Source organism: Sodiomyces alcalophilus (assembly GCF_042370955.1).
Source record: "Sodiomyces alcalophilus JCM 7366 unplaced genomic scaffold ACRALscaffold_4, whole genome shotgun sequence".
Taxonomy (NCBI): Eukaryota; Fungi; Ascomycota; class Sordariomycetes; order Glomerellales; family Plectosphaerellaceae; genus Sodiomyces; species Sodiomyces alcalophilus.
Window position 1 is genome coordinate 1,287,430 of NW_027263535.1, and position 25,986 is coordinate 1,313,415.

The 25,986-nt window shown below is 56.4% G+C and overlaps 8 protein-coding genes across 8 annotated transcripts; 4 read left to right on the forward strand and 4 right to left on the reverse strand.

Moving 5' to 3' along the window:
• The first annotated feature begins 178 nt into the window (after positions 1-178).
• Positions 179-1,545, forward strand: ACRALDRAFT_1082173 (uncharacterized protein). The gene is made up of 2 exons (XM_071019269.1): positions 179-412; positions 498-1,545. The coding sequence occupies exons 1-2, from the start codon at positions 359-361 to the stop codon at positions 1,491-1,493; spliced, it is 1,050 nt and encodes a 349-aa protein (XP_070874717.1). The 5' UTR covers positions 179-358; the 3' UTR covers positions 1,494-1,545.
• Positions 1,546-1,631: 86 nt separating this feature from the next.
• ACRALDRAFT_1043218 (uncharacterized protein) lies at positions 1,632-3,451 on the reverse strand. Its single transcript, XM_071015302.1, has 2 exons — positions 2,947-3,451; positions 1,632-2,876 (listed from the first exon to the last, which is right to left on the reverse strand). Exons 1-2 carry the CDS (start codon positions 3,295-3,297, stop codon positions 1,860-1,862), a joined length of 1,368 nt encoding a protein of 455 aa, XP_070874718.1. The 5' UTR covers positions 3,298-3,451; the 3' UTR covers positions 1,632-1,859.
• A 511-nt stretch (positions 3,452-3,962) lies between these two features.
• Positions 3,963-6,218, reverse strand: ACRALDRAFT_1082171 (uncharacterized protein; the record flags this gene model as incomplete). The annotated part of the gene is made up of 4 exons (XM_071019268.1): positions 3,963-4,997; positions 5,061-5,308; positions 5,483-5,546; positions 6,194-6,218. 4 exons carry the CDS (start codon positions 6,216-6,218, stop codon positions 4,099-4,101), a joined length of 1,236 nt encoding a protein of 411 aa, XP_070874719.1. The 3' UTR covers positions 3,963-4,098.
• Positions 6,219-7,483: 1,265 nt separating this feature from the next.
• ACRALDRAFT_1050991 (uncharacterized protein) lies at positions 7,484-10,463 on the forward strand. Its single transcript, XM_071015663.1, has 5 exons — positions 7,484-8,138; positions 8,203-8,224; positions 8,355-9,419; positions 9,481-9,729; positions 9,806-10,463. The coding sequence occupies exons 1-5, from the start codon at positions 7,801-7,803 to the stop codon at positions 9,983-9,985; spliced, it is 1,854 nt and encodes a 617-aa protein (XP_070874720.1). The 5' UTR covers positions 7,484-7,800; the 3' UTR covers positions 9,986-10,463.
• A 3,571-nt stretch (positions 10,464-14,034) lies between these two features.
• On the forward strand, positions 14,035-16,431 carry ACRALDRAFT_2104108 (uncharacterized protein; the record flags this gene model as incomplete). The annotated part of the gene is made up of 3 exons (XM_071023170.1): positions 14,035-14,291; positions 14,367-15,280; positions 15,347-16,431. Coding segments are annotated over 3 exons (2,256 nt in total), but the record flags the coding sequence as incomplete, so codon positions are not given.
• Positions 16,432-18,094: 1,663 nt separating this feature from the next.
• On the reverse strand, positions 18,095-19,095 carry ACRALDRAFT_1071084 (uncharacterized protein; the record flags this gene model as incomplete). The annotated part of the gene is made up of 4 exons (XM_071017826.1): positions 18,095-18,296; positions 18,360-18,548; positions 18,626-18,986; positions 19,047-19,095. 4 exons carry the CDS (start codon positions 19,093-19,095, stop codon positions 18,095-18,097), a joined length of 801 nt encoding a protein of 266 aa, XP_070874722.1.
• A 1,588-nt stretch (positions 19,096-20,683) lies between these two features.
• On the forward strand, positions 20,684-23,280 carry ACRALDRAFT_2042002 (uncharacterized protein; the record flags this gene model as incomplete). Its single annotated transcript, XM_071021205.1, has 5 exons — positions 20,684-20,730; positions 20,831-21,324; positions 21,436-21,492; positions 21,570-22,496; positions 22,604-23,280. The coding sequence occupies 5 exons, from the start codon at positions 20,684-20,686 to the stop codon at positions 23,278-23,280; spliced, it is 2,202 nt and encodes a 733-aa protein (XP_070874723.1).
• Positions 23,281-24,270: 990 nt separating this feature from the next.
• Positions 24,271-25,242, reverse strand: ACRALDRAFT_1033337 (uncharacterized protein; the record flags this gene model as incomplete). Its single annotated transcript, XM_071014942.1, has 2 exons — positions 24,271-24,522; positions 24,580-25,242. 2 exons carry the CDS (start codon positions 25,240-25,242, stop codon positions 24,271-24,273), a joined length of 915 nt encoding a protein of 304 aa, XP_070874724.1.
• Between the last annotated feature and the right edge of the window lie 744 nt (positions 25,243-25,986).

Genomic DNA, 25,986 nt, shown 5'->3' on the forward strand with positions numbered 1-25,986 from the left:
TGGATGTCCATGGCCGTGAGAAAGGGGTCAATGTCACCACGGCATAATCGGTTAGTTTGGTCGGGACTTGTAAATAGGGGCAAGCTATAGGATAGCTGGCTCGCCCATTGCTGACGATTCGTGGATTCAATTTCCTTAGTTATCAGTTACTTATTATCCAAAGCCAGTGTGGCCTCTTCCTCTCTCTCTCTCTCTCTCTCCGTTACTTTTCATCTCTTCTTCTCTCCTTCACCTCTCTGACTAGCCCCCCCTTACTTGTCCTCCCTGCCCCCCCCTCTCGTGGTATCACCGTCTTCTCGCCACAACGCATTGCTCCCACACTATCCCGCACAGCTCCCACTCCACCATCGTCGCAACCATGGGTTCCGTTGCTCAAATCCCCAAGACCATGAAGGCGGGTCAATATGACCCGGTATGTCGATCCCAGTGTCCCACACTTACACCCTTCACAACATGAAGTAAATGGATGGCCTGTTCTAACGCAACACCAAAAACAGCACCAAAAGAAGGTGGTAGTAAACGAGGTCCCCGTACCAGTACCCGGTCCCAATGAGTTCCTCGTCAAGATCCGGTCAGCCTCGCTCTGCCACAGCGACATCCTGGCCATCCAGGATGCCAAGGAGACGGTGACGCTAGGCCACGAGGGCGCCGGCCACATCGTCTCCTTCCACCCGTCGGCCGAGGGCAAGGGCTTCAAGCTGGGCGACGCCGTCGGCTTCCTCTACATCCGCGGCTGCTGCTTCACCTGCGCCGGCTGCCAGGTGCACAACCTCCACTGCGAGACGGGCAAGCAGCTCCTCCAGGGCTTCGCCGCTGACGGCTTCTTCGCCGAGTACGCCCTGGTCGACTACCACAACGCCGTGGTGCTCAACGAGTCCAAGTGGGACATGGACGCCGCCTGCGCCGTCTTCTGCGCCGGCATCACCTCGTTCCACTCGGTCGACAGCTGCAACCTCAAGCCGGGCGACTGGTTCGGCGTCGTCGGCTGCGGCGGCCTCGGCCAGCTCGCCGCCCAATACGCCCGCGCCATGGGCCTGCGCGTCGTCGGCGTCGACGTCGCCGACGCCAACCTCGACGAGACCAAGAAGCAGGGCGCCGAGGCCGTCTTCAACTCCCGCACCGACCCGGAATGGGCCGACAAGATCAAGAAGCTCACCGGCGGCGGTGTCCACGCCGTCGCCGTCTACACCAACGTCCTGCCCGCTTTCCTCTCCGCCACCAAATGCCTCCGTCTCGGCGGCACCTTTATGATCGTCGGCGTCTTGTCCGAGCCCCTGCCCGTCACCGTCATGGACCTCCTGCTCGGCAACTACGTCATCAAGTCGGAGAGCACCAGCATCCCGCAGCGCATGGGCAAGGCCGTCGCCTTTACCGAGGAGCACGGCATCATGCCCGTCGTGACAGTCAGGAAGGGGTTGGAGGAGCTGCCCGACATGGTGGAGGAGATGAGACAGGGCAAGGTGACGACCAGACAGGGTGTTGCTTTCAAGTAGATATAGTAGGGGATGACTGAATTCAAGTAATTTACAAGTAATGATTCCTGAGTATACCATGATTACACACCTTGTCTCATATTTTGTCTGCCATGTTGTCTACTTTTACTATTTTCGTCTACTATTTTTGTTGCGAACTCATGAGAGTCGTCATGGCATCCACGGAATACTATTACGAAGTACTACCCCAAGAGTATCTACAGCCGTCACAGCTATCTGAAGAGATCAGAAGCCAAATCTCGCAGAGTCCTCCAGGGTTCCCCTGGAGGTCCCGGGGGACTCGGCGTGCTTGTAAATTGGCTTTCAATTGACAACAAAATCTACAAAATAAACGACCTATATAACATCTATGGCACCATTAAGCATCTAGTCAAAAGAGATAAACTTCTCCCCATACTGCTCCGCAAACTTCTTATACTGGTCGTGATACACCTGGTGACGCTTCCGAACCTCGTCCACCGTCTTCATCTCCTCCCGCCCAACCTGGTGCCTATGCGCCGCATCGGGACCGTCGGCCACGCGGACGAAACGGGCGTAGGTCCACATCTCGGGCAGCGGGGTGTGCTGGGTGAGGCCCTGGCCGCCGTAGATCTGCATGCACTCGTCGATAATCTTGGCCGCCATGACGGGGACCAGGATCTTGCTCTGCGCAATGGCGCGCTTGCCGGCCTTGTTGCCGTGGAGGTCCATGGTGTCGGCGGCGTTGAGGACGACGAGGCGCATGGCGTCGAGCTGGAGCCGCATCTGCGCGATGCGCTCAATGTTGGAGTCGAACTCGCCAATCAGCTTGCCGCGCGGCTTCTTGCGCGGGTCGTTGCACCGCAGCAGCGCCAGCTCGTACGCCCGCTCCGTCTGCCCGATCAGCCTCATGCAGTGGTGGATCCGGCCGGGGCCCAGGCGGCCCTGCGCAATCTCAAACGCCCGGCCTTCGCCCAGGATCACGTTCTCCGCGGGCACCCGCACGTTCTCGTACACGTACTCGCCGTGCCCGTCGGGCGCGTGGTCGTATCCCATGATGGACAGGTTGCGCACCTGCGTGATGCCCGGGGTGTCGCACGGCACGATCATGGTGGTGTGGCGCGACCACTTGTTGGGGTGGTTCGGGTCGGTGCAGCCCATGAGGATGTAGAAGCTGAGTCCCTTGTTCCAGAGGCAGTTGCCGTACAGCTTGCGGCCGTTGATGACGTACTCGTTGCCCTCGCGCCGCATCTCGATGCCAATCTGCGTGGCGTCCGAGCTGGCGACGTCCGGCTCTGTCATGGAGTAGGCTGACATGGCAGTGCCGTCGAGCAGGGGCTGCAGCCACTTCTTCTTCTGTTCGGGGGTGCAGTACTTGGCCAGCAGTTCGATGTTGCCCGTGTCGGGCGCGTGGCAGTTCATGGTCTGAAAAGTTCAATCGACATTCTCGTTAGCGACCGAATTCTTTCGATCTTCTCGGGGCGAAAGATCATACCTGAGCAGCCCAGTAGCACCGGCCCATAATCTCGGCACAGCACGAGTACTCCAGATTCGTCAGGCCGGGGCTCTCTTCGAAGTGGTTGGGCAAGAACAGGTTGAAGAGACCGCGTTCCTTGGCCTTTTGCCTCAGCTCGTGCATCAGGGGAGGCGTTGTCCAGCGGCGGCCCTCGAGCTGTGCCTTCATAATCTGCTCGCGCGGAATACACTCATTCTCGACCCAGTCGTAGACAGCCTGGATCTTCTCAATCGCCAGAGGGGACAGCTTGGCCTTGACCCAGGGCGGTAGCCTCTGAAAGGCAGGGCCCTGGAGGGCCGGGTTGTCCACCGATGATGGCGTAGGGGACATGTTGATGGATGTGATGTGTGGTGATTTGCGGTACAAGATGCCTTCTAGGTGTGATGTAGAAGACGAGACGAGTTAGGAATGGATAAAATTGGTCGATATAGAGAGAGTAGTGATAGATAGTAGAAGGAATAGGTGAGGATTCTACAGAGCTTTGTACATCCACTTTAGCGGCTATGAGAGCAGCAATCACAAGCCGAGCCATGAATTGGACGGCAGAACGAACGAGGTAAGCGGTCATGGCCTGGTCCCTGGGATTTCGGCTGGAAGTCTTGTTCCCTCCCCGCATTGAGCCGCGGCAACTCCACAAGTAGGTCTCCAACGTTAACCCCAAAACGGAAATACAGGTATCAAGTTGAATCCTCCGATTGGCTATTTGGTACCGCGAAAAACGAGACATACTGAGTCATTAGTGGATGAATACGGTACGTCTGGCGTGGGGTAAAATGCGGGGAATCCCCCACCTCCAGAGACGGAAACATTACCGGTACTCAGTACTTTGTAGTTTGTACAACTACGTTCACTCCCCTTGTTGATTTCCTCCATCGCCTCTTCTTTTTTTCTTTTCTTTTTTTGTTCTTCTCTTTTGAGAACAATACAGAAAACGAAAAATGAAAACGTCCTGGACAAGTTGAATTAGCGAAACTTGCATCATCATGTCATGCAAATGAGGAATCATGTATCATTTATCAGAGAATCCGAGTGGCACTGCTTGTGCGATCAAATGTCAACTAACATTGATGTTCATTATCATGTCCCTCAACCCCTTCCGTGTCCTAGTGTACACCACCCCGTGCCTCCCCTCTATGGGATAATCTTGGCCTTCCTGAACCTGTCCAGCGTAGTCCACCACGACGCCTTGATGTCAATGTCCTCCTTCCTCTCACCCCACATGGCATGACACTTGGTCATGTCCATATTGCGGTCAAAATCGAGCATGGCCATGATAAAGTGCGCAAAAGGCCCGAAGCTGCGGTCGTTCCCCACGCGACCCGTCACCAGACCGTGCTTCTTCTCCAGCGCCTGCCATTTATCAAAGTGATCGGCCAGGTACTGCGCCGGCTGCGGGCCCGAGCCGCCGGCCGGGGGCGGCGTGCCCTTGAGGCCAAAGTACTCGCAGATGACGGGCCACTTGGCGCTCCACGACGTCGGCGTGGCGCTGTCGGCCGCGTTGTAGCGCTGGCCGGCGGTGGTCTCCGGGTGCAGCGACGCCCAGATGCACACCTTGGCCACGATGTCCTGGTTGCACTCGTTGCTGAGGTTGCGCCACGACTTTTCCGTGCCGGGGAAGGCCACCTCGGCGCCCTCGCCGTGCATGTCGCGGTAGAGCGACAGGTAGGTACCCAAGGTCTGGGCCATGCAGTAGATGTTGTTGTTGGGCACGAACCCGATGATGTTGTCCGGGATGACCTCGCACCACGCCCACGATTTGCCCTTGGCCATCTCCGTGAGCATGTCGGCCTGGTCGTAGTAGAACATCTGGCTGGCGTAGGGTTCGGGGATGCGCGGCAGCGTCTCGCGCAACGGCAGGTCGTTCTTGAACGGGAACTTGTCAAGCAGGTGCACGCCGTACGCTTTGGTGCCTGTCGGGAGTACAACGAATTTCAAGTTGGGCGACAGATTCTCGACGGCGGAAACGGCCCGCCTGATGAGCTCCTTGTTGATCTGACACTCCTTCACCGGGTCGGTGTCCATGATGTACGCTATTCGACCCAGAAACATTAGCTCTGCTTTCTTGTGACCTCGTCCCCCCTATCGCAACATACCGAAGAAGAACACATGGGTGATCTGGTTGATGTTCTTGACCTTGGCCTTGAGATCGGCCTCGAGACCTTCTTGCCCCTTGGGTGTCAAGACGTCGACACCGCTGGCCATATGAAGCTTGTCAGACTTGGGCCAGTGGGCGGCCTCGAGGTCAAGCGGCCTGTTGGTAAGGGCCGTGACGGACGCGAAGCTGTCCGGAGTCGGGTAGCCGTTCAGAATGGCATTGGTGATGGCCCAGCCAGTGATGCCACTGCCACCTACAGAGACGTTCAGTCAGATGATGCGCAATCTTTGGCTTCCTCTCCATTGCGGGGTTCGCAAGGGGGGCCATCAGTCCGGAGAGAGCAGCGTGACGAACCGTATACTAGAGCGTGGTTCTGGCTCATATTGATCGACTTTGTGAACTCTGGTTAATTACTCGTACGATGAGAGCAACAGATCAGGAGAGGTCGAGGTTTGGTGGAGGATGACGGTGAGAGCGGGAGGTACTAAAAAAAAAACATTCGAGAAAGGAGTTGAGAGAAGAGGTGGCATGGCATGGTTCATGTACCGCGATCGCCAGACGAAAATACAAGCAATTCTCCCCCTTTTCCTATTCCCGTTCGCCCCAGTGGGACTAATTCGGGGATGGTCAGTGATCGCGTGTGACAAGTTTGCTTCCTTACGTGGGACGGAGGCTGGCTGGTAGGGTGGCGGAGAAAGGTTTCGCGGGGGAGGGGATAGTAGAGAGGGGACGGATATCGAGAAGCAGGGCGAGATGGGACAGGTTTGTTTGCTAGTGTCCCTTGGCCTATTCCAAGCCTCGTAGTCGTAGGATGGACAACGGGAGCCGATCCATACAAGTTTCCCTCCCAACGTGACTCCATAGGCTATAGCCTTCCCGTCGGATGCACATGTTGTGATAAAAATGTCTCGGATAACGCGAGAGAAGGACGCGTACAACGTATGCTTTCTGTTTGTTTCTCGACCGTGTGGTATCATAAAGTCGAACAGACGGGATGGTCGAGATGCCACGAGGTTGAACTGTACGAAGTACAACGTATGCGCAGGCCGGCAGATAGCAGCGCGTGCTACACAGGTTCGTGGAAGTCTTCCTCCCCCTAGGTACAACGTATGTACAGGTACATAAACGCACGGACCCGCATCCGGTGATAATGCATGTTGTGCTTTGGTGTTTTGACAAGTCTCCTCTTCAATGGCCACCAAGATTACCATAGTAGATTACGTCCAAGATAATACAAAAAACTGACAGAAAGCGATAGAAACAATCTGCTTACAATGCTTTGCTAGTCATGGTCTGAGATTATCCCATCTCCTAATACTATGCACGATTAAGCGCGCGCGCAGTTTAGACGAAGTACTTTGAGGGCTAACAGTTGATCCGGTAGTATGGTTCTGCTCCGGGACACCATGCTATTACCCTCTAACCAATCAGAAGTCGTACATTCGAGACATACCGATAAGCACAATTTTCTAATTACTGACTTGGTCGATATTTTACTTCGTGTTGACAGGGTAGATTGTTCTTTTGATAGTTATCCTGATATAGGGCGATGATGTACGGTCCGCTTGGTCATTTGGATGGAGATTGAAACGGTGCTGCTGAACTTGCTTCGAGAATCATCGTAGGTGCCGTACGAAGTACGTACACAGCGAACCCGACTTGATGACAAAGGAAGAGTCGCGAGGTGACCAATCAACCCAATGAGGCTTGTCTCACGTGACGACCGGGTTCCCCAGACGCTGACGCACGTGCCTATTCCACAATCCAGGCACCATCCTTCGTGCGGGGACCGCAGCGCTGGAAAATCTTACCCAGACCTCACCACCATTCCACCTCCACAATATCCTCCGTCACCACACCACAAAGGACCGCCACCCACTAATAACGCCTTTTGGTTCTGGTTTCTGAAACCCCGCCTTCAGCAGTGACCTCGACCAACCGGCTGCCTTCTCCAGATCTCTCACCACAAAGCCCCTTCGGCCATCGAAGTCCGGCTGCCACTGATCTCTTCTTCCTCGAATGGGCTATCACAGCCTTCCACGGACACGATGGTCTCTGTCCCATCGCCACCGATGCCAGGACTATGCCCACTGCATCCGCCCATCTCCTCTAGAAATGGAATGATGCTGGGGCAATGGGATTATTTACGCCCTTTCCACCTGACCTTTGTATATGACCATAACTGGGTCCTCCCGCCAGGAAATGCAGTTCCCGTCCTTGGAGTTGACGATCCCCATGTTCCATATGCCCGTGACTTTTTGTCCTCCACACCTAGTTCCTGCTTCGGATACTCACATGCACTCGTAGTCCTAACCACAGCCGCGAGCAAGTGTCCGCCCCCCACGTCGTCCCATCTGACCAACTCGGGGCCCCATAGACTTCCACCACTCGGCTTGGCCGCGCCTGTTCCTGAGCCGTAACCCGTGGGAGGCGGTTGCTAGAGTCCGAAGGTAGTCGCCTACCCTGAGTTTGCTACTCGGAAACGCGCTCTCTATTTCCGAGACTATCATCAGCCAGGCTCGCCTCCTCCACTCATACCTCCAATATATCAAGCTCGCTCCCAGCCTACTCCGATTTCGTCTTCTCATCCTTTTTCATACCTCTTCTATTCCCGACCATCACACCCCCTCCGAATCCGCCCAACTGTTCCTTGCAGGAGATAACCCCCCGTCCCTGAAACCACTTGAACACTGTCGAACCAGCAAGCTTGAACAAACCACCTCTACACACTTTTCAGGATGGCTCCTTCAGCAGAGGCCAGCGGCACTGGCGAGAGTGCCCCCAGCGTCAACAGCCAGACGAATGGCCAGACAAACGGCCAGGCAAATGGCCAGCACAAGCCCAAGCCCGACCCTGCCGACTTTTCCTACCCTCCCGTGATCGAGCCTGGAACGCCTTATAAAGTCCTGAACCAGTACCACTCCAAGCCCACAAAGCTGCGCGTCGTTGGCATTGGCGCCGGCGCCAGTGGCTTGTGTCTCGCCTACAAGATGGAGAAGGACTTGGTCCCCGACACCTGGGAGTTGACTCTGTTCGAGAAGAACCCTCACTTTGGCGGTACTTGGTACGAGAACACGTATGTCTAGATCCTCTCTCTCTTTGTTTTGGTCGTTCCACCAGACTAACTCGTGTGTCTGCAGATATCCCGGCGTTGCCTGTGATGTAAGAACCTCTGTCCTTTCCAGGCCTGGCCTGCTAGGACCACCTACCCCTTTTCTTTTTCTTTCTCTTCTTCTTTTCGTCTTCCTCTCCAGAGACCCCCTCGGAATGCCCACTGACATACAGATTGCAGATTCCTTCGCATCTGTACACCTTCTCATGGGACCCCAACCCCAACTGGTCTCATTACTTCGCCCACGGCGATGAGATTCAGCGCTACTTTGAAGACTTCGCCGAGCGACATGGCTCCAAGAAATACATGAAGCTGAACACCAAAGTCGTCGAGGCCCGCTGGGACGAACCCAAGGGCATGTGGAGCCTCACTCTCGAGGACCAGATCACCAAGGGCACCTGGAAGGACTGGTGCCACGTCCTCGTCAACGGCACCGGTATTCTGAACAACTGGAAGTGGCCCGACATTGAGGGCCTTGACGACTTTGCCGGTCCCAAGATGCACTCGGCCGCCTGGGATCACTCCGTCTCCTTCGAAGGAAAGAACATCGGCGTCATCGGCACCGGCAGCACCAGCGTTCAGATCGTCCCAGCCCTGCAGAAGATCTGCGACAAGGTGCAGGTGTTCATGCGATCCCCGACCTGGGTCTCCCCTCCGTTTGGTGGAGGCGTTCTCGAGAAGGAACTCCGCAAGGGCACCGGCGGTTCGGAGCCGGGCCATCGCCAGTACACTTTCACCGAGGAGGACAAGAAGAAGTTCCGCGAAGACCCCGAGTACTACCTCATGTTCCGCAAGCAGATTGAGGCCGAGATCAACTCCCTTTTCGGCATGTACCAGCAGGGTTCGGAGATGTCCAACCAGTTCAGGAAGACCATCAAGGAGGAGATGGAGAGGCGCATCGGGCCCGGCCACGAGGAGCTGAAGAAGTTCATCATCCCGGACTGGTCCCCCGGCTGTCGCCGCATCTCGCCCGGTGACGGCTACCTCGAGGCGCTGGTGCAGCCCAACGTCAAGACCGTCTTTGGCGGCATCAAGAAGATCGTCCCCGAGGGCATCGTCACCGAGGACGGAGTGCTGCACAAGATGGATATCCTGGTGTGCGCTACCGGCTTCAACGTTGGATTCCGGCCCGCCTTTAAGATTTTCAACGGCGAAGGAAAGAGCCTCAACGAGGACTGGGGTGACAGTATCAACCTCTACCTCGGTGTTTCCGCCCCGCGCTTCCCCAACTACTACACCATTGTGGTAAGTCACAGATGCCAACCCCTGGAGATACTTGCCGACCATACTGATTTTTTTCTCCTAGGGCCCCGGAGCAACTTGGTCATCCGGCACATTGCTGCCCTCGATCGAGACGACGGTCGAGTACTCGGTCAAGATGATGAAGAAGATTCAGCATGAGAATATCCGGTCCATCGATGTCAAGCAGGAGGCCGTGGATGACATTTACGGCCACTTTGACGAGTTCCACAAGACGACGGTGTTCCAAGAGAACTGCAGGAGTTGGTTCAAGGACGGCAAGATCAAGAACCGCATTTACCTCTGGCCTGGCTGCGTAAGTAGTCGCCCAAGATGGAACATTAGACCGACCTTTTTACCCATCGTGCCGAGCTAACATTCATTCTTCTCAGACCATCCACTTCCTCAAGACCATCAAGGACCCGCGTTACGAGGACTACAACATCCGTTACCGCTACTCTAACCGGTTCGCCTTCCTGGGTAACGGCGAGGTCAAGGCCAACTTGACGGGTGATGTCCGCGGTCTGAGTACATACGTGCGGGACCACGACCACGACTGGAGCGTCGAATAGACGAATCATGTGCCCATACTTTTTTTATTCGACATTTCTTGTACGAGACACTTTTTACGAGACAGCGCCAGGGTATACACCTGTCGTGAAGAGGGAGGAATGGGGATTTGCGGACACTGCATCTAGCGGGGCAAGAGAGGAACGGAAAATCAATTGTTCTTTTGATATCCCAATTCCTATGGCATGGGCATGACTCGGCGCGAGATTTGTTCGACCTTGGGAGGAGGCGAGGGGGTGGGTTTTTTTTTTTGGTTGGGCCCAGGTAAAGGCGGAGAATCACGGGTGCCTCTTATCTATCCTTACCCCTTTTTGGTCTGTTTTTCCCCTTTCTATTTTTATTTTTTCATTTTTCTCCACGCATGGCCTTGTCTACCTTTTTTTGTTGTTCTAGAACGGGGTGTGAGAGATAGGTTTGAAGAGGGAATATATGAATACGATTCATGTCTGCCCTTTTCCTTTTGCACCGTGTTTCCCTTGATGTCACCTCCGAAACACTCCAGCCTGCATTCGGAGAGTCAGACATGGAAAAAGGAAAGAAAGGAAAAGAAAGGGAAAGACAGTGGTACAGGATGCTCTCTTCTCATACGATTTGGGCATCGGGTGAGCAAACGAACGAACGAGGGAGCGCGGCAAGAGACAAGGACTGGCCAGCTACGCTGCAACCAGATCGTATTCACCGGATGCCGTCTTCTCAACGATTGACAAAAGAAAAGACGCCTTTTCAGTCTTTTCCGTTTCGGGAAAAGGGCGAACAGCCGACGACCTGTCCGGCGCAGCGCCCATGGCCCGGTCAGGACAAGGGCATACGGTTTATTCCACGCTCCCGTCCTATGGTCCCACCTCTGAGCGCAGCCTGGACCGCCTAGTGGGTCTCGGGGTCGGGTCATCACCGAGCTCTTGGGCGTTGATGGCCATCGGTGTTTGGCCGGTGTACGAAGTAACGACTCAGCGCGCTGCGGTGAGAAGAAGAGGATAAAGAAAGGAGCCAGGGGCGAGGACGAGAAAGTATGACGAGAAAGTACGACAAGGCACGACACTACAATAGAATTTCCGAGGCATATGAGTTGCTAGTATGAGATGCAGACAACCGCTTCGAGACGCTGGCACCGCAAACTCCCGAGCGGTTGGAGAAATTGGGGGAGGGCTGGGGAAACGGTCTGGGGTGGTGGTGAGTCGAGTCTTAGTAATAAGGACCTCCGTCTTTGAGACTATCGAGGGCTCAGGATCAGGCTAGCTTGATAGACGCCCCACCTCACGCGTGGCCGTGGTGTTAGTGTGATTACGTCGTTGTACTGTGTACTTCACCTGAAGGACACAGGTACGAAATAACGGCTCACGAGATGGCCGTTACGGGGTGGCTTCTTGGGTGTCCAATGTCATTGATCATTCTGTTCGGAAGATACTCCGAAGCAAGCTGTAGATAAGGAAGAACGTACAAGTGCAAGTCAGGCGATGGTTACACGAGATTATGTCAGCCGACGTTTTGTCTCGTCCCATGCCACTCGCGATATCACCACCCCCCAAGAATCGGCCGCCCAGCTATTGGTACACAGATGATTTGAAAGACCAAGTGGGGCTCTACTTTGCACGTCCCTGTGACCACCCAAAATATCAGTTCCATGTACGTTGTATGTACGAAGTAGGTACGTTGCACCTTGTAAATAGCTCGAATGCCAGGTGTCCATTGTCGCGCTAGAGATGAGTTGGAAAATGGGGGAGGGGTGTCAAAAAAGGGGAATCTATTATTTGACAACGGCGTGGAGCGTTCCAAACGGCTGGGGTCGGCCGAAAGGTACAACGCAAGGGGGGGAGGGAAAAAAAGAAAAACGACAAACTACGAATAAGAACAGAAACAGGGGTGAAAACACCACTTGAATGCAATGATGATCATGATGCACGCTTTGTCTATTGGACAGAGCCGGTAATGGATTTCAATGTCCGATATGCAGTGGGAGATGTATATATTCGCCCAGAGTGTTCATATCAATGATATTACGATGGCTTGTTGCGCATACAACGTACAACGTACGAATGGATGCACTGGAGCGACCCCAGGAATACAACGTACATTCGTGGATATTTACCTCGATCTGAGTCGTTTCGGCCAAAATGGACGGGTAGGGAGATGGCTCGTACGTACCTATTGTACATACAAGTAACCTACATGACAAACGTAGGTACTTAAAGTTGCTGTTTATGAGGCAAAGTACAGCAAGATTGGTCATGCTCATGAACTGGACTTTGGTCTATGGGTGCTGGCAGCCAAGTGGGGTAAGTGCGATAGCCGGGGTTAGAAAAGGTGGGGTAACGAAGAGCCGCGGGTCATTATCGGCAAAACAACGCCTATCAGTGGTTCGTTTAGGGTCTGCCCCGCAGTGTCCACTTTATCTAGCTTATTTCGGCGACACGCATTCCCTGTCCAGTGGTTTTCTCCCTCAAATTTCCCCAACGTCGACTCTCCCCTCCCCCAAGACAGACCCCGGACGCACACCCGGGATTTCACGATGTGTGACGCCATGAATTCGAAGCTGATGAGACTATATCCCAAGCGGGCCATCATCATGCATGCGATATCGGTCACAGGTAAAGGGGAAGGGTATTCGCGCGGCAATTGGCGTCGTGTGGCGTGTCCCAAGTGATGGAGATGGCTATGGCATTAGGTGAGGGTGGCTGATGAACGCGTCCTCGAAAACGTGGGATGGGTCGTTTGCAAGGCGAGTCACGGCCATCGTTTGGTGGACGGATGGTTGACCGGGAGATGCAGAGGTGGATTCTTCGTTATTCGCCATCCGCCCCAGCTATCCCCATGCTTAGGTACGTTGTATTCTTGTGGAACATTCTCTCGTCCCCCAGATTCCTCTTCCCCAGGTTTGCACCATCGTCTTGTTCCCCCGTCTCCACCAGAGAAACGCTTCTGAGGCCCCTCTCAAAAGTCCGAGGCCGAAAAGACCGGGGGAGGCGATCTGCGCAATCCGGGGCCCCAGGGGGGACCCCTCCTCGTCCTCGTCCTCCTCCTCACCATCCACTACCTTCTCCCCGCCCGTTCCCCAAATTGGTTCTCAACTGACAGTGGTTGCATCTACCCGACCATAGAGCATTGACTTGATGTTGATGACCTCGTCCCAGAGTCGAGTCTGTGGTCATGTCCCTGCGTCTGACCGTGCATCTTCTTATAGCTACAGCTACTAGTCCTGCTGTCACCGTCGCCAAGTCATCTTGCCCTCTCGCTCTGCCGCCAACTTTCTCTACGAAAATTTCTCCCAATTCCTCCAAATCATACGCCTCTCCTCCGAAACAATGGACTCTCTGAGCCGCATGGATCCACTCTCCTGTTCCCAGTCATACATAAGTGGCGCTCTTAGTGTATGGTGATGTTCCCCAGACAGAAACCGCCCATCCCACCCCTTCCCGTCCAACGGGGCGAAGAATTTGCAGGGGACTAGGGGACTGCAGGGAAGGGCGAGACAGGCAGTGGAAACCACTGGACAGTGGCGTCTGCCCTCCGTCCCATCATTTGCCCCTCGTTCGTTCTATTTCCCACCCATGGTGGCTCCCTGTCAAGCATCATCACGCTATCTAGAACTAGCCAAGCCTGCCCCAGTCACTATACCTATATCTATATGTATACACCTACCCTACCCTCTGGCCTTTGCCGTCTGCCTGCTTGATCTATGTGGGTCTTGTCGTCCGCTTGGTTTCTCGTGTTCCCCAAGTTCCCATGGATTGTTCTCGCCTCCGTTCTCGTCCCACGTTTTTGTAATTCTCAACGCCTTTGTCCAGCTTCACTCTCCATATCCTGTATCTCTCTCTTCATCCTCATCATCGGCCTTTCGAACGTTGGTGAAGCATCATCGTCCACTCTCTCCCTCTTCGCCTCCGAAACCCCTTTATTCTCGCCCATGAGCCGACCCTCCAACCCTCATCTTGCTCGCTGACACCGAGTCTCAACCCGGTGATACGAAATCGACACGTAACGCACTTGATTGTTGTTGCAAAGCAACTCTTCCTACTTCTTTTGCTGATCCAGCCGTACTCTTCTGGAAAAAGCCATGGCGAACAAGACCGATATCAAGACTACCACCGAGGAAACCCCCGATATCACACATCAGGAGAACGTCTCTCCACGCAACACCCATACCCGTCAGGGTTCCACCAAGCAGCAAGTCCGTCATCGGGCATCCGTGGCCTGTGCTGCATGTCGGGAGAGGAGAATCCGTTGCGTCGTCCCCAAGGGGGACAGGGAATGCACGCAATGTAAACGAACAGGCACCGAGTGCATCATTAAAAACGACGATGAGCGCCGCCGGTATGTCTTTAGCCTTTACTCTCTAGTCTTTACCATGCTCTATCGTCTGTATCTTGATAATTGACCATGACCCAGCCCCATCTCGAAAGCCTACATGTCCTCCCTCTCTGAACGCATCTCTCTCTTGGAGGGCATGCTAGCAGAACAAGGGGTTCAGCCGCCACCGGCCGTTCATCCCCCCAAAACCAGACACGAGTCGCATTCAGCGACGTCCGAGATGCAGCCTAATCCTTCACAAAAATCCCATACCACCGCTTCTTCCACACAGCCAGGCGCCAGAAAAGCCACGCCATCCAAGGTCGAGGTCCCCTCACCGCCCGACTCGGCCAACGACGACTTCCACATGCATGACAGCGACCAGGCCGACAGCACCATCCTGGCCGGCGGCCAGCCACCCCAGCCCATGACCAAGGAGACGTCCCCCTTCCGAATGCTGGACCCCAAGCAAGAGGACATTGTCCACCGGCTGCTGTCCACCAAGGGCAACCTGTCCTTCGACCAGCTGTCCGGCCGGCTGCGCTTCTTCGGACCCACGGCCAACAGCCACGTCTACGCCGAGGCCCCGGACCAGTTCGACTCGCGGGAGCCGCCGGAGCAGGTCCGCCGCGCCGAGCGCATCATCCGCTCCCTCTCCGCCACCACCCACGACTACCTCATGAGCAACTACTGGGCCTATTACAACTCGGTCCTCAACGTCGTCCACCAGGAAGCCTTCCAGGCCGACCGGGAGAGCCAGAACCCCAGGTTCTACTCGTCGTTCCTCCACATCGCCGTCCTGGCCATGGGGTACCGGTTTGCCGACTACCAACGCGAAGACATGAAGCGGATCACGCTGGGAGAGCGCGAGAGCACACTGCATAGGGAAGCCAAGTACATGCTGGACATTGAGCTGGAACGGCCTGGTGGTATCCCTAGCGTCCAGGCCTTGTTGCTACTGGGGGATCTGGAATGCGGTGTGGGGAGGGATAACACTGGCTGGATGTATGCGGGTAAGTCAAACAAGTTGAGCTGTTGGCTGGCTGCGGTCCACATTCCACTAACATGGTTTACCTTAGGAATGGCCAACCGGCTCGCGTTCGATATTGGCCTCCATCTCGACTGTCGAAACAACGGAATCGGGGACATCGAGGTAGATATTCGCCACATGACCATGAGGGCCTGCGTGGTATACGACAAGTACTGGGCCCTGTTCTTGGGCCGGCCCACCAGCATCAAGAACCAGGACATCGGAATGGATCTCTTGTCCAAACATTTCTCGCAACTGTCATCCATGGAAGCCAATGGGCCGTCTGACAAGAAGTCGATCGGCATTGAAATTTACGAGCAGCTCATCGAATTGATGGAGCTGGCCGGCCGCATTGTCGAGACGAGGGAAAACAACCGCGTGTCTTCCAGCCGAGGCCTCGACCATGGTCAGATGTTCGGCGCCAACGCCACCGACGGCGAGGACAACGCCTACCTGCACGCCGTCAACCTGGATCTCCAGCTTCAAAACTGGTACCGCCGGCTTCCGGAGCACTTACAATGGAAACCCGCCAATATCAAGACGGCCCCTTATAGCTTCTTCCTCCTCCACCAGCAGTATCACGTCTCCATGATCCTCCTCCACCGGCCCTGGGCCAACCTCGGTTCGATAACAGGCGACGGCACCAGCACCGGCGGCCATCCCTCGCCGGTGTCGGCCGTGCCCGAGCCGATGAAGGACCCGGCCAACGAAGACATCCAGCAGCAGCAGCAACAACAACAACAGCAGCAGCACCATTTCTCGTCGGCGATGCACAGCCACGCCCTAGGGATGGGCGACCCCCACTCCATGGTCGACGACAGCCGCACGTCGCTCTCGCGCAGCATCTGCACGCAGCAGGCGATCCGCGTGGCGCGGGTCTTCTGGCAACACCGCCAGCGGTTCGACGGCACCAAGATCTTCGTCACGGGCATCCAGCACGCCGGCACGGCGGCCATCGCCCTCATCGCCGCGCTGGCCTACAACCAGTCCGAGTCGGACCGGCGCACGTACCTGGGCTACCTCGAGATCCTCGCCGGCGCCATCAGCGACATGAGCCACACCTACCACCCGGCGGCCCGCATGGACGAGCTCCTCAAGGCTGTCCTCGCGCAGCTCCGCGCCGACATCAACGACCCGAGCGGCGCCCACCGCGCCGCCGTCCCCCCGCACGTCCTCTCGGGCAGCGACCGGTCCATCCTGTCCGAGTCTGGGTGGCGCGGCAGCATGGATAACATCTACTCCATCCTGCCGGTGCGGCGCGACACGGCCAGCATGACGGGCGGCGAGTCGGAGACGGAACGCGCGGGAAGCCGCGGCGGGGCACCGAACAAACGGCGACGCGGCACCACGAGCCGTCGCGCCAGCGAGTTCACCCGGCCGCCGCCGCCGTTCTTCCCGCCCCAGCAGACGCCGCCCAAGAGCAGCCACAGCCAGGGCCAGCATTCTTCCTTTGGCCACCACCCCCACGCTCCGCACGTCGACCCTGCGCTGTACGGTCTTGGGAGCGGCGGTCCGGACGGGCATGACCACCAGCACCACCCGCACCAGCCACATCAGCAACACCAGCAGCAACACCACCACACCCACAACCATAACCAGGGCTTCAGCTTGGACTTTTTGAACGGGAGCGCCATTGACACGGACCTGGACGACGGCGTCGAGGGTCTTACGCGGCCGGCGGACGATTTCGTCCTCGTGGGGAACGGTGACGATGGCGCGTGGGGCGGGCCGTCCATGCGCCCCAGTGGTGAAACGGGAGACGGCAGCGGTGCTGGGAACGGGAGCGGACATGTGAATGGGAGTGGGAACAGTTTCGACCTGCCGCTGTCAGAGTGGATGTCCGGACCTGGTGGGCTGAGCGTCACCTCTATGCTCAGCGGACCGGGCATGGGCCCTGGCGGACCGAACGGGATGTACGGCGGCAGCGGTTCCGGCCATGGCGCTAACGGCAATGTCGGTGCCGGGGCGCTCGTGCGGACCGACAGCGGAATGGGACCCCAAGGCGGAGGGGCCGCGTCGGATGAGGCCAAGGATGAGGCGTCCAAGGCGAATGCCAATACGACGCCGGCGAATTCTGCTACTACTGCTACCACTTCTGCTGCTGCTACCGCTGGTCCTCCTGGTAGTGGAAACGCGGGCGGCGCGATGGATTGGATTGGCGGAGGAGAGGGCGGGATGAACGCGCTCAGTCCCGTGAGCCTGAGCGGGCTCGTGCAGAGTGCCGTTGGGGAGAATGGCGGTCCTGGCGGCGCAGTGGGCGGTGGTGGAAAGGGACCGACTGGCCCGAATGGCGAACGGGGAGGCCCTGGTGGCGTGGAGCAGCTCGAGAACGGGGGGTCAGGGGCGGCTCGCAACCACGAGTTGGATTTCTTCAGTTTCTGACCTGGAGCATACCATCTCACGTCTCGTTTTCGTCTTGTTCGTCCTTTTCGCCCTTTTCGTCTCTTTTTTTTCATCCCTTTTATTTTCAATCCGGGTGGAGCGTGGAGCGTTTGTCATTCATCGGCACGAGGATTTCATGGACTGGAGTTTTTCACGTACAGGTGTTAGGCTCGGAATTGGGGGGAATGAAATGTAGGTGGACTATTTGTATCACGGCCAGGGAGGTCTTCTGGATGGGAAGAACGGGTTGGGCGGGCACTTCCAGAGATTGCCTTATTAAGTTCCCACCCTCGCTTCAGGAGCAATGGTGTAGGTAGTTAGCTAGGGGTATCGGATAATGTTTCTGTTTCTTCCCCGATGGCTCGGATTTCGTGACCCGGGCGATGCGTCGTGTCTCTGTGCCTATTTCCCCCCCTTATTGGATAGTGTAGCCTCCGTCGGCGACGAGGGCAGCACCCTGCATGAAGCTGCTCATGTCCGAGGCCATGAAAGTGATGCAGTCGGCCACTTCTTCCATCTGTGCCATACGCTGGAAGGGCGTCCGCTGAATGTCGCGGGCGAGAGGGGCGTCGGGGGCCTGGCTCATCGCCTGCTGTACCAGTGGTGTCTCGACGTAGCTGTGTCTCCCGTGTCAGCCAGCCAGCTTCCCATGCCTTTCAGCAGTCTGGACATGGACTCACCCCGGACAGATGGCGTTGATGCGAATGTTCTTGGGGCCGTACGTGTTGGCATCACCCCTGGTGAGGCCGATGATACCGTGTTTGGCGGTGGCGTAGGCGGTATGGGCGTGGTAGTGACAAGGGCCGACAAGGCCATACATGGAGGAGACGTTGATGATGCGGCCGCGACCTTGGCGGAGACCTAGGTCTCTGCAGTAGCAAGCACGGGGTTAGAAAGAAAAGCAAATATGATGGCAACAGCGAAGAACGGGGAACGCAGGACATACTCCTGCTCAACCATGACTTTGAGTTCCTCGTGCTGACAGCGCCATACGCCGTGAAGATCGATGTCGAGGACGCGGGCAAACTCGGCTTCATCAATCTCATGGGTGGAACGGCCGCTACCGCCAATGCCGGCGTTGTTCACGGCAATGTCGAGCCGGCCGAAGCGGCTGACGGTTTCGGCGACGCCGTCTCGCACCTGGTCGGCCTTTTGGACGTCTAGGGGAAACTCGAGGACCTGGACGGCTGGGAACTTTTGGCGGAGGTCGGCGACGGAGGCAGAGAGAGCGGTGGTGTTGATGTCGGACAGGGCGAGGTTTTTGATGCCGTGCCTGGCGAAGGCGAGAGCCGTGTATTTGCCGATACCTAGAATGGGTCACGCGATGAGCAAGGGCTCGGTCGAGTAAAGCTGGGGCTGTGTTGTACCTGAGGCGGCGCCAGTGATAAAGGCAGTACCGCGGAGAAGAGAGGCCATAATAAGATGTCAGTGACCACCGAGTAGACGTATTTGTTTCTTCTTTTTATTTCTCTTCTTCGTTGGGCCAGCAGATCTACTGCTAGATCTTCCGGGGGAGAGGACAAGCTATGTATGTCTTGTTGGTGCGAGGAATCAGCCGATGATCAGTGGGTATCATGAGGCGCACGACTGACATCATCGTACGAGATGTTCCATGTCGTAATGTTGGTCAGCTAGCCCATCTTCTCCGTGTACGTCGTCCGAGAGGAGAATAGGGGTCAGACGGCGAAAGGTCAGAACGATAATGGGATGAGAGCCGAGTGGGATTTCCAGGGTCGATGTGATTGGGTTCGCAGCTCCATTCATATACGTTGTACGACTACTCCACGGTGACAACCACCTCGCGTAGCAACAGGCAAACGATACACTGGAATCCATGCGTAGCATCGGAGTACGATCCGGGGTGCATGGATGGTCAATGGACTGATGAACGGATCAAACATCCGGGGACGCGGAAGCGGCTTTCTACTAGCACGGTAGTGTACTTTTGCGATGCCTCCCAACTCCTTACGTGATGGGGCAGGAGATGGCAGGAAGAGGTTCCCCGAGCTGGCGATCCGGAGCTCTCCCCTCCTTTCAGATCGTCGGACAGGCCCCCTGTCTTGACGCGGGAGGATGCATGCATGATGCTACCAATCATGCAACCAGAAATGGAAGCTGGGTACAACGTAAAAACGGACGAATCTTGCCGTGTAAACAATGGCCCATGTCTCGGATGAGGTGAAGAGGGCGGTGGGGACAGCGGAGGTTGATGAGCAGAGGTCAGGAATATCGTATCCGGGGCGGCTCGTCTCTACCCGTGCTAATATTAGCAGTGTGGATGGTCAGACATGGCAGCTTATTGGAAATGATCCGACTATTTTCCTCGCGTTTGACAAGCGTCTGTCTCTTCTCTTCGTTTTCTTGTCCTTTTTCCCCTTACAGTCGATGGTTGAGGAAAGACGACTTGATGGGGTCGATTGTTGCACCATTAGCTCTGGCCGGGTGATGGCAATGCGAGAGCCAGAGGATGTTTATTTCCTGTACAGATGGCGATTTGGTGCATCCGTGTATCGAGTTTCCCATGAATCAGGGCGAGAGAAGAGAGAGCGAGAGGGATTTTTCTGGTGGTTTGGGGGCCTGGACGACAATGGCGTGGAGAAGGCTGATTATGACTAATCGATCCGGAACTTGCGTCATCAGGCCACTACAAAAGTACACAGGTACACAAGTGCCACAAACGCCGCAACAGCCACACCACCGCCACCATATCATGATACCGACTCCGTCACTGAAACCGTTCCCTCATCCGTCGCTCCAACATCCCATCAGTCCTCTCGCACCTCTCTTCCAATGTGGTGACCGTTTTCTTGTTCTTCTTCTCATCCAACCTTCTACCATCGAAATCATTGACTGGAACAAGCGGAACTCTACTGCACACCATCATCCTCCCATTGGATCCAAGAGGTGCAAAATGATCTGACGCTGCATCTCCCCGCCTGCCGTCTGCCTACTGAGACCGACGACCCCTCTACAGACTCAGCCTCGCCCTGGACTGTGGCCCGGCATGTCTCTCATCTCCTACCATCCTCGCGAGGGTCGCGATGTTGTGCTGTATGATGGTCTCCTCTTCGTCTTCCCCTTCTCCGGTGCCCTCGGTCACGACTCACGAGTCGCCAGTCCTACTTCCTTGCTAACCAACACCTCTTGGTAGTCGTCACCGGAATGCCATCGTCGTCCGCGATCCCGATTCTCAGCGTCTCGAAATTCGCGGCATTACCGAATGTCCCACGTGCCACCAACCCATCCGCCCCTCCTCCCCGGACCGTCATGGCTTCGAATCCCCCTCTTCGTCCTCCCGCCACGACACATACGTCGACCCCAATTACTTCCGCATGCTACGTGCTGGTCTTGTTAGTGGCAGTAGTACCGTGCATGACGAACCGCCTTCCAGCCCTATCCTTCGCATGATCCGTCCCGTCTTGCCGCAGCCTCATCCCCAGCCCGCTCGTGTCGATGACGAAGAGGTCGAGTTCGTTCAAGACCACGCCTCTTCACAGCCCTCCGCCCACCAAGGCGGCCGTATTCGTCGCGAGGCCTTCAGCCCCAACTATTTCAATACTTTCTTCGTCGAGGAACGCGAATTGGGCCGCGGCGGAAAGGGCGTCGTCTTGCTGGTCCGCCACGAGATTGACGGCTGTCATCTCGGTAAGCTGTTGCCGCCCTTTGCCCACAGTCAACGGCGACTTGGGGCCCTTTAAACACAGTAGACAAAGCCTAGACTACCGTGATGCTGACCTCTGCGTCCCTGCCGTGCAGGCCATTTTGCCTGTAAACGTGTGCCCGTCGGCGATAACCATGCCTGGCTGGAGAAAGGTGCGTTGTCCACACCTTCGCTTCCTTACTTCTACTCCTTCGTCATCCTCGGCAGCTGAGCCTCGTATCTTCTATAGTCCTGGCCGAGGTCGAACTTCTCGCCAAGCTCTCCCACCCCAACCTCGTCTCCTACCGCCACGTCTGGCTCGAAGACGTCCAGCTCAGTCGCTTTGGGCCCAGGGTGGCATGCGCCTTTATCTTGCAGCAGTACTGCAACGGAGGCGACCTCCTCAACTACGTCGTCGGCGATCGGCCCAAGGAGACCACCAAGGAAGATCTCAAGGAGCAAATGCGCAGGAGGTCCAGGGGACAGGCCGAACAGCCGCGTGTCGGCTCGCTTTCCCTGCGCTATCTCTCTTTCGAGGAGATTTACTCCCTGTTTCGCGACGTCACCAGCGGCCTGGCCTACCTCCACGCCGCCAACTACATCCACCGCGATCTCAAGCCCAGCAACTGCCTCCTCCACCGAGAAGGCACCAAGACCACCTGCCTCATCAGCGATTTTGGCGAGGTCGAGGAAGAGAACGCCGTGCGGAAATCCACCGGAGCCACCGGCACCATATCCTACTGCGCACCCGAGGTCCTCAAGATGGATGCCTCGGGTCGCTACGGAAACTTCACCACAAAATCCGACATCTTCTCCCTGGGCGTGATCCTCTACTTCCTATGCTTCAGCCGCCTGCCGTACCAGAGCGCGAATGTCGTCCACGAAGAACTGGAGGACGTCGACGAGCTGCGGGCCGAGATTACCGACTGGAAGGGCTTCAAGGACGAGCGGAGGGAGCGCCCCGACCTGCCGTCCAAGCTCTACCAGCTGCTCAAACGCCTGCTCGCCCTCGACCCGGCCCACCGACCCAGCGCCAGCGAAGTCTTGGCTGCCATGAAGTCCGAGTCGTACCCGGAGGGTGTGCCCTTGGCCGCACGGAGCTCCAGTCCTTCCATCGGCTTGCAGGGGCGTGTGCAGAATCTCGATTCACCCGGATTCCCCGGCACCCCGGTTCCAGGTCCGTAGGCCCTCACCTTTATTTTCGTCCTTTTTTTTTTCAAGTTTACAAAGTCAAGACACTTTACTGGGCGAACTTGCTTTGCGTGACTGATGGTGTGAAAACAGACCCGCAGAAGCAGCAGAGATATGGTCGATCGGGACACAGCGACCGTGCCATACCGTCCATTGAGCCGCATGACGCCGACGCCAACGAGGTCGTCGGCCCGCCGGTGATCCAAAATGGCCTGCAACGTGTCAACCGCAACGGCAGCCCGTCACGCCGTTCCACCCAAGCCACGGTAGCCTCTGCCAATGCGAACCACTTCCTCGAGCCGCCACCGTCGCCCGAACGGACCCCAGCGGCTGCCCCTCCCCTTCTCATGGCCCCCCCTACCACGTGGGCTGGCCATGTCCGCCACAAGGTATGGCTCGGATGGTACCAGCTCGCGCAACTGGTCGGTCTCGGCGACGTATCCTTCTCTGTCTCCGTTCCGTTTCTGCTGCGGCTCGGCATCTTTTCGGGCAAGATGCTTACCCTGCTCCGTCCATGCTGGCCGTACGTGGTCAACCCGTGGCTCGGCGCCGTCCTGGTGTCCATCGCCGGAGTGGACCTCGCGTCCGCACCTACCATGGTTCGCTCGTGGGAACGGGGGTCGCGAAGCAGCTCCGTGCTGGGGGTGCGACAAGTCCGCACCAGCGTTTTGCTCGCCTTGGTGCATTTCGTGATCCTGTGGATGGCCAGCCGATGGGGCACATTATGTGCTTTGCCGAATATCACGGCAGGCAGCGGTCTATATTCTTGACCTTGGCGCCGGGATGACGGGCTGGGGCGGAAAGGCTTCCCTTGCCTGGCACGCCATTCGTAAATGTCTTTTCCTTCTTTTGAACCGATGCTTGAACACTTCGGAAGCGAACAAAGCGCTACCAGCAATGATCACGTTATTCATGAAACCCAGAAACGCGTCAATGACCGTTTCCAAAGAGAGGGACAGGTAGTCATCAGTAACAGGACTCCCCAGCGGCGGCGTGGTGTCAGCTGCCACTTACTTTAACCAGACGCAGATGCGTCCTATGGCTGTGGTTTGTAATGTGCTGTTTCTGGGGGGCCGTTTTCTGTAGCCTTTATATTAGAATTAGGCCTTGTTTCTACTTTTTCATCTGGTGCATTGGTATAAACAAGAGGCGTTCTTTGTGAAAGGCAATAGCAACGACAGCATCCGCGGATATCCAAGGGGCGTTTTCCTCTCCAAGATCTTTCGAGTCTCGGTATCGACGGTTGGAGTCTGTGTTTTCCCGTTGCTTCATGTCAAGAGCGGACTCTTTATACCCTTGGGGAGTTGTCGCCTTGGTGGTATCACGGACGGCTGCACGGTTTCTCTTCACTCTTGTCATACAGCCTAGGCAGAGCGGAGGAATCCATACTAGAGAACCAACGAACCTTTGCTCTCCACTCCAGACTGTCTGATTGATGAACTCCCGAGTGAACAGTGGATGGGACTTCCACCCATGACTGACACTAAAGCGCCCCAATACTAAACATCCAGAGCTGGCTGTCTACTGCGTCGAATCCATGAAGCAAACGCAATTGCGGATGTTCCTTATACCACTGAAGATGAATCACCGTCACTTAAATCATAGCTCCCAACGCCATCCTAGCTCTGATGACTCCGTGAGGTTTGATGTAAGAGTCCTGCTCGTTCATGGTCATCACTCATAATATTAAAGCATACATGCTCATTGTCCTCCATCTCCTGAGCCACTACCCATTACATCCTCTTTTATCAATCCTTTCCTTAAGTGGGCAAGAAGTGACGGGAATCGCGGTTTTGCTCCTCAAACGACTGGGGAAAGGCGGCGATACCTGCGACAATGGCGGCGGCCATGAAGCAGAGGCTGATGATGACCCAGATGACGCCCCAGCAGGCGGAGGAGCCTCCGTAGCGCCGGGCGAAGACGCTTGCGTCGGACGAGTGGACTTTGCGGAGGATGAGGTCGTCGCAGATGTCCCAGGCCGAGTAGAGAGAGGACATGACGCCGATGAAGAGCTGCTGGTGGTCAGGACCATGAAATGAAGGAGAGGACTGGCTATGATCACAACATACGACGAGGAAGCGCAGCGCGTGGGCATGCGAAATGAACCAAAAGCCGACGAGGAGGCCGACGGCGAGCAGGATGGTGAGGATGGTCAGCCAGTCCCGCTTGCCCCACCAGAGGGTCAGGAGGAAGCAGACGCCGAGGACGATGCTGGCGACCTTGGCGGCGTTGACGTGGAAGCCGCAGAAGATGAGCAGGGCGCCGATGAGGGAGGAGCCGAGGTAGCCGGCGGGCAGGGTGATGGCGGACTTGCCGCCGATCATGCGGGTCTCGCCGCCCTCGCGGGGGTCGAGGGTGATACCGACGACCTTGCCGCCGGTGCAGACGGCGGCGAAGGCGTGGCCGAACTCGTGGAAGGCGATGACGAGCATCTTGAAGGGCCAGAGGATGTAGCTCACGACGGGGATGTTCCACAGGATGGCGATGGCGACGACGTAGGCGGCGATGACGCCGAGGGTGACGCGCTGGGTGTGGTTTGTCGTCAGGTCGCGGCGCGTGTGCGCGTGGTAGGTGGGTTCAGCGGAGGTGGTCGTCCATTCGGGGGGTGGGGGGACGGCGTCGGATAGGGCGGTGAGTGCTGCTGGGGCGGATCTGGTGAGTAGGTCCCCGGCGAGTCGTCGGGCGACGGGTAGAATCCCTGGAGGGGCGTGGGCCGTGGTGACCCCATTCATTGGGGCCATGGTTTCGGCAGGGGAGAACACTGCGCTTTCAAGGTCGGGATCGAAAAAGAGTGATAATTATGGGGATTGCTGGCTGAACTCCCTGGATGGGAAGCGAGGTTGAAATTTGGTGGCAGGTTTGGTCGAGGATATGCCAAGAGTCGCAATTAGGAAGAGATGGTTTGCAAGGCAGTACGATGGATAACGAAAGTCGCGTTGGTTATTTGCTTGGTACAGATTAGAGATTGACAGAGAGAGTGACAGGAGGGAGAGTCTTGGAAAAATGTTTAAGAAATAATGGTAGAAGGTTCACCATGAAACCAACCACCCGGCCAACGACGCGTGTACGAATATGAGGCTGAGTCGAGCTTCACAGGGAACGGCGGCCAGGAGTCTAAGACACGGAGCTGATGGTACGTCACCGCCACCAATACCCCTGAGTTTCAAGAGTGTGGCGATCGTGGCGGTGCTGATCAGCCCTGGCAATCAAGTCATTCGTCATTATGCATCCACCCCTCCCTCCTCTTTTTCTTCTCTTTCCCATCCAAAACAACATCGCTAAAACGGGCGTTCCATCACCTGAGATTGGATACCACCTCCCTCTTTGTTGTCGTCGACCTTCTCAGCTAGGCAGGTGACATCTCTCATCATTGGACTTTGATTCAAAATCCCAATTCAACTCCTCAAGGCCTCTCATTTCATCGACAATCCGATCTCTGGGGTTTCACCAAGCCAACAGAGTCCATCAGAGACGGT

Coding starts and splice junctions, on each gene's coding strand:
- ACRALDRAFT_1050991 (XM_071015663.1), top strand. CDS start 7,801: ATGGCTCCTTCAGCAGAGGCCAGCGGCACTGGCGAGAGTGCCCCCAGC. Junction 8,225..8,354: donor ATCCCGGCGTTGCCTGTGAT/GTAAGAACCTCT, acceptor TACAGATTGCAG/ATTCCTTCGCATCTGTACAC. Junction 9,420..9,480: donor CCAACTACTACACCATTGTG/GTAAGTCACAGA, acceptor TTTTTCTCCTAG/GGCCCCGGAGCAACTTGGTC.
- ACRALDRAFT_1043218 (XM_071015302.1), bottom strand. CDS start 3,297: ATGTCCCCTACGCCATCATCGGTGGACAACCCGGCCCTCCAGGGCCCT. Junction 2,877..2,946: donor GGTGCTACTGGGCTGCTCAG/GTATGATCTTTC, acceptor TGAACTTTTCAG/ACCATGAACTGCCACGCGCC.
- ACRALDRAFT_1082173 (XM_071019269.1), top strand. CDS start 359: ATGGGTTCCGTTGCTCAAATCCCCAAGACCATGAAGGCGGGTCAATAT. Junction 413..497: donor AGGCGGGTCAATATGACCCG/GTATGTCGATCC, acceptor CACCAAAAACAG/CACCAAAAGAAGGTGGTAGT.